This window comes from Lactuca virosa, chromosome 5 (genome assembly GCF_052849685.1).
Source record: "Lactuca virosa cultivar CGN04683 chromosome 5, Lactuca_virosa_CGN04683_v6, whole genome shotgun sequence".
Taxonomy (NCBI): domain Eukaryota; kingdom Viridiplantae; phylum Streptophyta; class Magnoliopsida; order Asterales; family Asteraceae; genus Lactuca; species Lactuca virosa.
Genome location: NC_136430.1, coordinates 24,071,328 through 24,083,766, shown reverse-complemented (window position 1 = coordinate 24,083,766; position 12,439 = coordinate 24,071,328). Strand labels below are relative to the sequence as shown.

General features: G+C 33.9%; 2 protein-coding genes and 1 long non-coding RNA gene across 3 annotated transcripts; 1 reads left to right on the top strand and 2 right to left on the bottom strand.

Moving 5' to 3' along the window:
* Nucleotides 1–1,339: 1,339 nt before the first annotated feature.
* LOC145117266 (uncharacterized) lies at nucleotides 1,340–2,956 on the bottom strand. Its single transcript, XM_079053574.1, has 4 exons — nucleotides 2,683–2,956; nucleotides 2,358–2,566; nucleotides 2,010–2,215; nucleotides 1,340–1,778 (listed from the first exon to the last, which is right to left on the bottom strand). Exons 2-4 carry the CDS (start codon nucleotides 2,445–2,447, stop codon nucleotides 1,520–1,522), a joined length of 555 nt encoding a protein of 184 aa, XP_078909700.1. The 5' UTR covers nucleotides 2,448–2,566; nucleotides 2,683–2,956; the 3' UTR covers nucleotides 1,340–1,519.
* A 4,352-nt stretch (nucleotides 2,957–7,308) lies between these two features.
* LOC145114902 (uncharacterized) lies at nucleotides 7,309–7,931 on the top strand. The gene is made up of 2 exons (XR_013711331.1): nucleotides 7,309–7,444; nucleotides 7,675–7,931. It is a non-coding gene; the product is annotated as an uncharacterized LOC145114902 (long non-coding RNA).
* LOC145114901 (ABC transporter G family member 9-like) lies at nucleotides 7,443–9,955 on the bottom strand. The gene is made up of 4 exons (XM_079051021.1): nucleotides 9,847–9,955; nucleotides 8,974–9,769; nucleotides 8,406–8,728; nucleotides 7,443–8,317 (listed from the first exon to the last, which is right to left on the bottom strand). The coding sequence occupies exons 1-4, from the start codon at nucleotides 9,943–9,945 to the stop codon at nucleotides 7,667–7,669; spliced, it is 1,869 nt and encodes a 622-aa protein (XP_078907147.1). The 5' UTR covers nucleotides 9,946–9,955; the 3' UTR covers nucleotides 7,443–7,666.
* Nucleotides 9,956–12,439: the final 2,484 nt, after the last annotated feature.

The following is a 12,439-nucleotide window of genomic DNA, read 5'->3' as shown; positions in this document are numbered from 1 at the left end:
CAAATACTTCATTTGCCGACACTAAAAAAATTTATGCAACAAGTATATCGTCCAATGTCATTCCTCACCAAAAATCTTGCCCATGCAAGAATATGTATATATCATCGACAACTACACTTTTTTGAAATTTCTTTATCTTCTAAGTCTGTATTATTATTCAACAATTTCTAAGGGTTTTTTTTTTTTGAAATGTTAGTTGAATATTAAATTTTTATATATTCTTGTTATGAGACAAAAGCGTCGAAAAAGATCAAATCAGAAAAACGACCGTTTTTACGGTCAGACCAACTAATTTAAACCGAACTGAAACTAAAAAAAAGTTATCCAACACTAAACGGTCTCACCCAAAAACAGTTCACCAAAGACTAATCTACGACACGTATGTAAACAATTTTGCTCTCACGCCAAAGTACATTATACATTTGGATAAATGGACATATGTGTATCAAACATAGGAGGTTAGCAATTACCTAATTCTAAGTGTAGGCCCGGGCCCAAGGTTGAAGCCCAAGATATATTGTCATTTACAAGCCCATATCTAATGCATCACTCCACACAACTTGAAAATAAGCATCTAAAACCATTTATTTTTATTTTTAATTTTAAATATCATGATTTAGGCCCAAGGTTGAAGCCCAAGACATATTGTGTTTGGACATGGGCCTATGAGTGTTTACAGCCTTCAGGTGTCAGTAGAGGTTTTAGTTTCAAGTCTGAATTTCCTATTTATTGCTTTTTTAAATATAATGATTCATCTTTTTCACATTAACTTAAGATCGGTTAATGGAGACCTCTAGCCTCTGGGGATCCCTTGCTTTATCATGTAAATGGTTAGCTAAGAGATCAATTTTACACACATGTGATGTTTTTTTAATGATAGCAGACAAGCCGTCTATTTCAAGTTCTATATTTATGTAACGTGTAGTGACGTATTAAGTGGCGTCAATAACAAATGTTCGAATTTGGCTTTCAGAACTTTTAAAACGAAAGGTTGGTGAAATAGTCACACAATGTTTTAAAAATCAGTTCAAATCAGAAAACCGGAGATAAGAACGGTTCAACAACGATCGGTTTTATATCAATTTCTACATCAGAACCGAACAGTTTCTTCAAAAGCCGGGTTGAACTGGTGTAATTGAACCGGTAAAAAACCGTTTGAACCGGCTTATTGAAAGTGTCATCCTACTTAATTTTGGCCCTTAATCATTTCTGTTTCAATAATCATAATCTGAATTAAAAATTCATCCGATCAAAAGTAAGTTATTCTTTTTAATCAGTTTTCTTGCAGTAATTCATTCTTAGGTGCTTTCTCCAAAATGATTGTTTTGATTTTTGACCCTAAAAACAAAAAAAGAAATCAATTATTTATACAAAACACTACAAATATAATTCTTCGTGGAAAAAAATTGTAACATGCACTTCACATACACAACAACCTCATAAACAAACGTAACACCTAAAAAATAACCCAAAAAATACTTATGTCAATTTAGAGAGACCACAACCAATATAATATTTCTCATTTATAGGCTCCCATGCCCACATTAGCTTCACCACCATAAGGTTGGAAGGCACCCCGGGCCTTGGAGTAGGATGCATAGTAAAACTGTGACACAATCCCCGTGAAGAACACGAAAGCCGCCCCTGCTGCAAACACTCCCTTTCTCACCGTCTCACAAGACGGAGGTTCTTCATTGAATATGGTCCTGTACTTTGTGTGGTACCCGTTCCTCACTGAACCCGCAAGCAAACACGCCTCGGCAATAAAAAATGTTATCCTGACACAAACACACACATTAATCGATTACTGCTCTTGCTCTGATACCATATTATAACACGATAAAAAAATAAACATGTTAGTTATCCTAATAACAAAAGTTATTGATCAAGTGCTCCGAATATCATGTTGTAACGCAGTAAGTTCACCCAAAAGCCCAAAGTTACATCCTGGCCCAATAAACTCTTAATTAACTTAAAACATATAAAAGATGGCAGATTGAAGAGTATACCAGCAAAAGATGAAGAGGATAACAGCACAAGCCCGTGAACCGGTAGGGTTCAAGGCTTTCCCGCAGCAGAAGCATCGGCTAGCCACCATTATAAGAATTTGGCTTGCAAACAGAAGAAAAAACGCACCAAGACCATAACCGGTTGAAATGTCTGAATCATACACACAATAGTTGTACTCATCTTCTGAATCTTGTTGTATTTTAGCCTGTTAACAATTCAATAATTTTAACCATGGTAAGATCTGATCTCATACATTTTTCAATTAAATTCAGAGTGAGTGCACATCGAGTTGAACTATAGATGAAACATACTCGATCGATAATAAAGAATTGAAAAGTTTTACTCACAGTGCTTCTCCTTTGTTCAGCAGCAACAGCTAAGCCAAAAGCAATGAGATCCAGAATAGAAACAACAACCATTAACAACTTGGAAGCCATTAATGAACCTTGAGCAACAAAAACGGAGTCGCACAGATCTAGATCTCACAGTATCTCTTTTCACCCTTTTCGATTTTATAATATAAGGGATGAATTGATTGTCAATGAAGCGAAGCTAGCTGCATCCATAAATAAATAAAAAATTCAGCCTAATAAAGACAGACATAACACTTGAAGAGAAACGATGTTGACATTTTACCGTTTCAGTAAACACTATATAAAAAATAAAACTCACAAATGAGGGTGCTTATTAATGAAGGGTTTTCGATCTGTTTATTGGTTGGGTAACTGAAGTTCACGTGAGATGTGTAAGGGTTAGGTGATTGAATTGAGGGAATGTACAAGGGATGTAGCTGAATGTACAAGCGAATGGGGAGGAGCTTTGAGTTTCCGGTGCGGGTGGAGTGTCGGTGAGCGTAAATTAAGGTTTAAGAAGAGGACGTTGGAACAGTTGTGACGGGGAGATGACATCCAACGGTTTGTTTTTAACGACAGTTGGCGGGGCTGGTGGGATTTTGCCTTTTCGTTGGCATCCAGCAAGATTACTTTACTAACCACACTCTTCTTAGCTGATATATATATATATATATATATATATATATATATATATATATATATATATATATATATATATATATATATATATATATATATATATATATATAGAGAGAGAGAGAGAGAGCTATGTTCATTTGTTTAAACTAATTATTGTGTATAAATAAGGGTAATTTAGTAATTTGTTTAGTAACTTCCAAAATTAATCCCTATAATCATGGTATTGACTTTTAACCTAATTTCTCCAGATTTATAAAACCTAGAAGTCACTCCATCTACCAACGCCCACAGAAGATCGCCACCACCATCGTTTGTTGTTGCCGCCACCACCATCATTCGCTGTTATGGCCGCCGGTATAATTCATAATATTTTTTCATCTCACTAACACTTCTGGATGTCTCCTCCACCTTCCCCGCCGCTCTCCATCTGCTCCTCTTTATGCCTGTAAATAGTTCGTCGGTTTAATTTTCAATTTTGTATGCCTCTCCATTTCCGATTAAGGCGTTGTGCTCTCGATTCCTTTTCGTATCTTCGGTGTCTCTGCCTCTTCTTTCATCTCCTCGGTCCTCCTCTACCCCACTGTAGAAATCGTGTTTCAACCTAAAAAGCCCTAAATTATTTCGAGTTTAACAGTAGGGGAGGCGTTGCCATGGCTTTAGATGAACCTTCGATTTTCTTGACCCGCAAACTTAAACACATGAAATCGAAGTTGTATTATACGGTGGATTAGTCCCTGTTTCTTTCTACTTCGAAGCTAAATCCATTGGTAAGTATCTTTTATATCCATTCCATTCCCTGATTATGTGTAGAAATTGATTCCAAAATTGGATTTTGAATTCGTATTTTGTTACGATTTTGAAAGGGATTGAGTTGGATTGTGTGATTGTGTAGGAAGCTTACTTCAAAGGAAGAATATTGCAGCTTACGACTTTTTTTCTTCCTCGTGGTTATCAAAGAATGGCGTGACAATGCTTCTATTCCAGGTAACAGAGTTTTTAACTTGAACTAAAAAAAGACAATAAGAAGCCGTCGACTACTACCGACACTAAGAAGCCGACCAAACCTAAAGCCTAACCTTCACGGTTTGCTTTTGATTTCTCGATTTCTTTTTTCGTTTCTGCAGACAAAGATGGGTGAAGACATATCTGGAGTAGACAAAATGAGGATTAGCAAAGTAACATTTCTATCTCTCAGTTACTTATTACATAGGAAAAATCATAATCTAATTTTCTTTTTATATCCTATTTCTAGCTGTCGTTTACTTCTAGGTGAAGACATATCTGGACTCGATTTTCTTTCAGCAAACTAATTTACCATAAGCTTTTCATATATCCATTCTGTCAGAATTACTGAAGCTTGTCTTATTATACATTTCCAATTCTATCGGAATGGAATCACAAATTCAAATTATATCGGAATGGAAACACGATATCTAATTCTGTTGGAATGGAATATGGATATTTTCTCATTGATTATACATGTTCTACAATTTTTGGTTATTGGTTTTGGTGCAGTTAACAAGTCCGCATATTTTTCCAAAGGAATATACTTTTTTATTTATCATTTGCTAATGCGTTATTGGATTCTAACCTGCAATTGGATTTGTTTTCACGGAAGTTGATGCTTGAAGAACGGACAACAAAATTGAAAGTGTTTCTTAACAACATTATTCTTTTAGAATGAATTAGTGTATTTGTTAGATTTTGATGTTTTTTTTTCCCGATTTGAAAGTTTTTTAGTTTTATTCTTTAACAATAAATGTAATTCTTAGCAATTGTTACATGTATTCTATAAGAATTAATGTAATTTTTGTTTTAATTCTTCAATTGATGGTTCCAGAAGTTGATATTCTACAAGAAATTTTTAAAGTCATGATCAAGAAATATGTTGAAGAATATTTTTATTATTTTATGGTTCAAAAATATTTTTATTTTTAAACATACTCAAACATATTCTGTCAGAATGTCCGAATTAAAAACCTTATAATTCGTAAAATCGGATTTTTAAAATTAATAGAATCTATGATCCCTTAAAATATGTAATTAAATTAGATGATATTTTTCAGTTATATTTAATTCAATAATATATATTAATCACTTTCTTAAAATAATTAAAATTGATTGGCCCACATTTATGCATACAGTAACACAATAATTACTTTGAATAGAATAACCTAAGCTATATATATATATATATATATATATATATATATATATATATATATATATATATATATATATATATATATATATATACGGAAAGGATCAAATGAAAACACCTAAAATGTTGAGAACGCGAGAACAAATATATTCATTTGTGATTCCATGTATTCATTTGTGGAGAAATGATAAATTTTTACGCACAATCAACATGAATATGTTTTTTCTCTTCAATTGAAATTAAAGGCGTAAAATTTATCATTTCTCCACAAATGAATACATGGAATCACACATGAATATACTTTGTTCTCGCGTTCTCAACCTTTTTGATGTTCTCATTTGATCCTACTCATATATATATATATATATATATATATATATATATATATATATATATATATATATATATATATATATATATGGAATATACATTAGATCCCCACCTAAGCTTAGGTACTAAACCTCTAAAATATATCGTTTTAACTTGGTAAATATACGCAGTTTGGTTTTCACTTGGTAAATATGCTATCCTCGATAACATTTCTTTCCTACATTATCGTTTTACCATCCCTATTTTCTTTCCTCCATTACCGTTTATTACTTCACTCCAGTGAACATTACTTTTTTCCACTATCACGAAGGTCAAAGATAATGAATATTCTTGCTTTCTTATCAAAACTATTGCATCGATCTTGAATCTACATCTTCAAGTGTTATCGTGAATCCCCTAACCGCAATTTTTATATAGTAAAATAATTTTTTTTCATGAGTTTTAGTACCTAAGGTTAGGTGTGGCTGTAATGTATAATCACTTTTCCATATATATATATATATATATATATATATATATATATATATATATATATATATATATATATATATAAGGTTAGGTTCCTATGAGACTATCATATTTTGTGAGACATGGGACGCAATCCTAGCTTTCATTTTGGAGATAAAAAAAATATATATTTTTAAAATACAAAATAAATGAAAATTTTCGTAACAAAAAAAATTAAATATTATTTTCTTCATTTATATTATCCAAAAATTTAAAATAAATAAATAAATTACCGTTTTTTTCAAAATATACGAGAAATATTTTAATAGAATATTATACTGTAAATATTCAAATCGAATTTTTAGAATGTTATAATATTCTACTAGAATATTAAACTATAAATATTCAAAAAAAATTCTAATAGAATATTAAAATCTTCTAACAAATCTAACAATTCTAGTAGAATATTAGAATATTTTAGCATATCTATCAATTTTAGTAGAATATTATAATATTCTAACATTCTAAAAATTCGATTTGATTATTTACAGTGTAATATTGTATTAGAATATTTCACAATTATATTTCGAACAAAACGGAATTTTTTTTTGGATAAATTAAATAACAAAAATAAATTTTAAAAAAATTGTATTTTTCATTTTACAACTTTTTTTATTTTGCTGATCTCCAAGATAAATGGCTAGGTTCGTGTCCTCATGTCTCACAAAATTGGCATGATCTTAAATGAACGTTTACCTCTCTCTCTCTCTCTCTATATATATATATATATATATATATATATATATATATATATATATATATATATATATATATATATACATCACATCTCACGATAACTTGATCCATCCTTAACTTGACCCAACCCAATGATAATTTCCAAGTTAAAGACACAATATAGTTATAAATTACATCGATAACTTGATTCATCATTAACTTGACCCAACCCAAAGATAATATCCAGGGTTAGAGACACAATTTTAATTAGATTTTACTTTCTAGAAATTTTTAACTTGCTTCATATGAAAATTACTAGGACAAGGAAAATGTAGAAGTCATGGTACAAAGTTGATTGTTATGTAGACAAATAGTTACAATTATAGGAAAAAGTTAAATAGTATGAAGTTTATAAAAGTTGAGGGGGTAAGTTGATACTTTTTATAATTATATGAATATCTACTCATCAAACAGAGCCGGAATCTTTTATCGGTTCTTATTTCACAGAAATACACATAGGAGGGTTAATCGAATCCATGGGCTCGTTTCCTCTCGCAAATTCTGAATCCAACGGAATCGTCATCACGAAATCGCAAATCCTAATTCGATTGCTTCTCTAGTCGATCGAGGAAAGCGCAATCGATAGAAGTCGAGAGGTGGAGATTTTAGGGCTGCGAAAGCTTAATGATGTGATCGACATCATCGTGAGGCAATCGGCTTCGGATTGGCTCCGCCACCTGCGTGAATATCACGGCAGCTTCGAATATCTGTAAGTCTATGTTTTGGCTATGAATTATGTTGGATATGACCATAGTAATTTGCACTCGAAGTCTTAAACACTATCGATTTTTCCCCTTTCTTCCTGTTCGTATCAAATTGAGAACTGTAAGGTTGAATTCATTATAGTAGTACGTTTAGATTACGATTAATCACCTCTTCATTCTCTTTCACTTGGTTCTTTTTTGATTCATTCATATAAATGCTCAGTTTGTTATTTAGGCACACCAATCCTCATGAGAGCCAAATACGCGACAACCCGATATAACACCAGCATCAGTGCCAAAGCCACAACCGAGAGCACTTGCCCATCAAGCCCAACGCTCTTAATAGCCGGAAAATCCTCAACCAAACAAGTCAGGTTACCACATTTGTAAGTCTGCCCATGCTCATATTGTGAAGCTATCAACAACTTGTAAGTATGTTGGCTGATGGATATGTATTTGATCCAAGATATGAAATCAGGCACATGTTGAACATAGTATCCACCTGCTAGTGTGAATGATAACATGATCACAGATCCCATAATGGTGGCTGATTTTTGGTTCATAACTAGTGCTCCTACCGCGAGCCCTAGCCCTTGTGATGCCAACACGCTAAAAAGAAGTGTAAACAATGCGTACAAGAAACTTCCAAAATCTGATTTGAGCCCAGCCATCCAGTAGGTTATGATGCAAAACAATGTGGGTAGAACTAACTCCATAGGAAGATCTCCTATTGTTCTTGATATAAAATAAGATGAAAGTCTATACATTCCTGAAGATCGTTCTTTTCCTAGCATTTGCCTTTCTTGAGGGAATGTGAAAATTGCTTGAAATAAAGGAAAGAACCCCCAGAATCCAGTGTAAAAGAATAGCAATCCAGACTGCATAGTTTTCGATTAAGAACCTGTTAGATTATTATTATTATTTATAAGTTAAAGTGATGACAAAAAAGAGTGTATATATTTATACCTGATCTTGTAAGTGAGCCTTATCAGATTGCCACCATAGCAAACCACAAAGGAATGACACAGCTATAACCTGACCGATCTTGAGGGTGGAAAAGAATTCGTGTTTCCGTTCTTTAACACCTCGTTTGAGTAAAATCATGACTTGTTGCAACCATGTCGTGCTCCATCGTTCATGCTTCTTGTTGTGTAAAACATCATTCTCATCATCATTGAATTCTACTACTTCAGCTTTTAAATTCTCATCAAGATTCGACTTATAAGCCAAAACCAACTTCTGCTTCACCGCATTTTGATCCCCATAACTTGAATTATCCGGCGATATCCCTAAAATATTAACAACATTTGTAGTAACTATGCAAATTCTTTAAAGAAAAAGGTAATGTGTATGTTCAACACCAACGGTCAAGGGACAGTTCTGTGTTCAGAACTTGAAAAGTTCAAGTTCTGAACCTGAACTGAAATGCCATGCCAGGTTGGCAGGTTGCTGCTAGCAACCTGCCAGAACCTGGTTCTCTCTGTTGGACTCTTATCCTAGGGTTGTAATGAAACAATACTTTCAATTTTTATACCATTTGCAAGATCTAGCAAAAAGTCGGAAGGATTCATGGCGACCGATGGCGAAAATCCAATACTGTTAAAATAATCCATAACTTCCGATCCTTTACCAAAAAACAATGAATTCCCTTCCGATAACAACACCACCTTATGAAACATGTAAAAAAGCCTACTTGAAGGTTGATGAATCGTCATCACAATTGTTCTTCCGCCTCTTGCTAATTCCCATAAAATCAAAACAATCCTTTGAGCAGTTGTTGAATCGAGCCCTGATGTCGGCTCATCCAAGAACAACAAACTAGGGTTTATAAGCATTTCTTGACCGATACTAACTCTTTTTCTCTCTCCACCTGACACCCCTCTTAAATCCGGCCCACCAATGATAATATTCTTGCATCTTGTTAACCTAAGTTGGTCAATCACTGCTTCCGCATGTGTGATCTTTTCTTGAGTTGTGAGCTTTTTAGGCAAGCGGAGTAAGGCGGTGAAAACAAGGGTTTCGGTGACTGTTAAATGAGGGTATAGAATGTCATCTTGAGTGACAAAACCGGTGTACCGCTTCATGATACTTGAGAATGGTTTGCCATTGTAGGTAATGGTCCCGTCTAGCTTGCCACCTAGGCGGCCACCTAATGCAGTTAAAAGGGTAGTTTTTCCACATCCGGATGGCCCTAACATGGCTAACATTTCTCCGGGCAACACCATGCCGGTTATTCCTTTGAGTATCTGTTTCTCTGTAGGCTCGTGGTTTTTCTTTTTCTGTATCCATCCTTGTTTCTTGTTTTTGATGGTGTAAACCACTTCTTCAAACTGTTCAATGCAATAATCGGAATAATAAGTTTATAACATATAAACGCATTTTTTTTGAAAAAAGATGAAAAATGAACCTTTAGTGTAACCGGATGATCGACTTTGTTGAAGATTGATGGAGGGGATGAGGTTTGAGCTGATGATTGACCCTCTATATCTACCATTTGGGTTGCCATTTGAATATTTTTTTCCTAATGCTGATTTACAAATAAAAAAAATGGTATATGTTGTTATTTACATACAAACATACATGTGATTCGTTAATTGTGTGTTGGTGTATATAGTACTTATATAGTAAGTGACCCGAATTAAGGTGAAATAAAAGTCATGCAATAGAGGTGTGCGGGTTTATGGCACATACCCTTGATTTGGTGTAAGAGAATAGAGATGGAGAAGGAAATCATGCAATAGACATGTGCGTTTATGATGTGTTCCCATGTATTTGGGAGGATTTGGTGTGATAGTTTGTGTTGGGTGAAATATTTGTTTGTGTAAACATAATGTTTTGTTGTTTTTATTTAATTCAACAATGTTTTTTTTTCTTTTAAATGACATATTCAGTGTCACGTTTTTGTTATGGTCAAATGTGTAACATTTTATTTGTAACTTGTTTAACGGATTCAAATATGAATGAATAATCTGTTAAGGTAAGTTGCATAAATTGGGAAAAGATAAAAACGAAATACTATTGCATAAATTATTGGTTAACAAAGTGAAAGATTGTTGTGTAAATACTCTTTCTAAAAAAAAAAGATTGTTGTGTAAATAAGTATATAAAAATGGTAAACCGTTTCCATGTCACAAGAACCATCACATTGGGTGTAAATCTAAGAACAAAATTAGCAATACTTTGCCTTTGGGCATGTGAAAGTTTGAACCATGAACCTCCTTTATAGAATTAAAATCATCTCGTCATTTATGTGGTTTTTTTTTTTTTTTTTTGGAATGTAATGTGTTTAGGCTCTGGTTATTGATCTTGTGGATGGTGCTCAAGAAAGAGTTACAAATTCATTGTCATTGCTGATGCCATTCTGATTGATGTTTCAAGCTAGTAAAGTTCATTGCTAAATTTGGTGATTAGTCATTGTTGATTTCTGTTCTTGGTATGCTGTCGTTTTTTGTTTGGATTTCATTGGTATAAATCTCAAATCCTGATAATGGTCTTCTGATGGTGCTTTGTATTAGCTTATTGCCCAGCAGGACTTGCTCTCTCTTTCTTAATTGCATTTACTCCCTACTTTTTGAAATCATGTGATTAAAGAAAATTTCATGTGATTTACAAAACAAAATAAAACTTAAAATAGTAAATGTAGCAAATCTGGTAAAGAAAATTGGACGCTAAGGTTGCGTTTAGTTACGGAAAAATAGTTTTCATTTTCTGTTTTTCGTTTTCCCTTTTCAGTTTTCGTTTTTCGTTTTCATTTTTCATTGGAAAATTTAGAAAACGCGTTTAGTTAAAACTTATTCATTTTTCATTTTCAGTTTTAGAAAAATAGAAAACGCGTTTAGATGTATATATTTCTATCGGTTTTCATTTTTAGAAAACGGTAGCGGTAGTAGGATGGGGATGGGGACAACGATGGGGGGCAGTGGTGGTGTCGATGATGGCGACGGTGGTGGTGGTTGTGGCGGCGGTGGTGGTGGTGATTGCGGCAGCGGTGGTGATGGGGTAGTGGTGGTGGTGATGGTGATGGTAGGTCGGTGATTGTTGTAGTGGTGTTGGGTGTGTGTGTGTATGTGTGTTTATAGGGGTGAGTGTGTGTTTGTGTGTGTGTGGGTGTGTGTGTGTGTGTGTAGGTGTGAGTGGGGGTTGGGGTGGGTTTAGTAAGAAATTATTCATAATTAATCATACAAAACACGATAAGCACAAAAAACACGACAAACACATGTTAATATCATGTTGAAATCTGAACACGAACACAACATGACACGATGTCATGGTTTATGCTTGACACTAACACGAATTCGAAACTTAATTTCGTTCCAATTTTGTTTTGTGTCGTGCCATGGATAGCCACTTGACCAGGCCCCATTGTCTTCATCGGCTCGCCTATGATGTGCGTCAATGGCCGTATGCGTAATTTCAAATCCATAAAATATTTGTAGGGTTCATTTCAAACAAATAAAAAGAAACCTTGAAATGGAGATATAAGAGAGAATGTAGAACATTTAATAAGAAAGAGGGAGGGATTGACCTCATCGTTAGAGGTGTTAGATGAACAACAACAATGGAGAGCAAAGTAGTTGCGACTTGCGACGGGGGAACACGATGGTTACAGGGCGAGGGGAGCAGAAGGAAAGAAAGAAGGGAAGGGAGAGCATAAATGTTTGGGGAAGAGATAGAGAGTGGGAGAGGAAATGGAAGAGTGGAGGAGACGAAGAATGAGGGAGGAGATGTTGTGGTGGCCTAGAGAAAGGGATTAGGTTTTATTTTAAGGTTAAAACTATAAAATAATAATTAATATAATAACACAAATAATATTTTTTAAAAAAGGTAAATTGGTCATTTAACATATCAAAAATAGTGGATGTTAAAGTAGGGATGAGTAGTTAGTACCAAATCTCGATCCGGTACTTGTATCGTACTGGAACTGGTACCGAATTTAAACATATTCGACGGTATTCGATACTCTAAAATCACGATATGCGAGATTCGGTACTGGTGCTAGA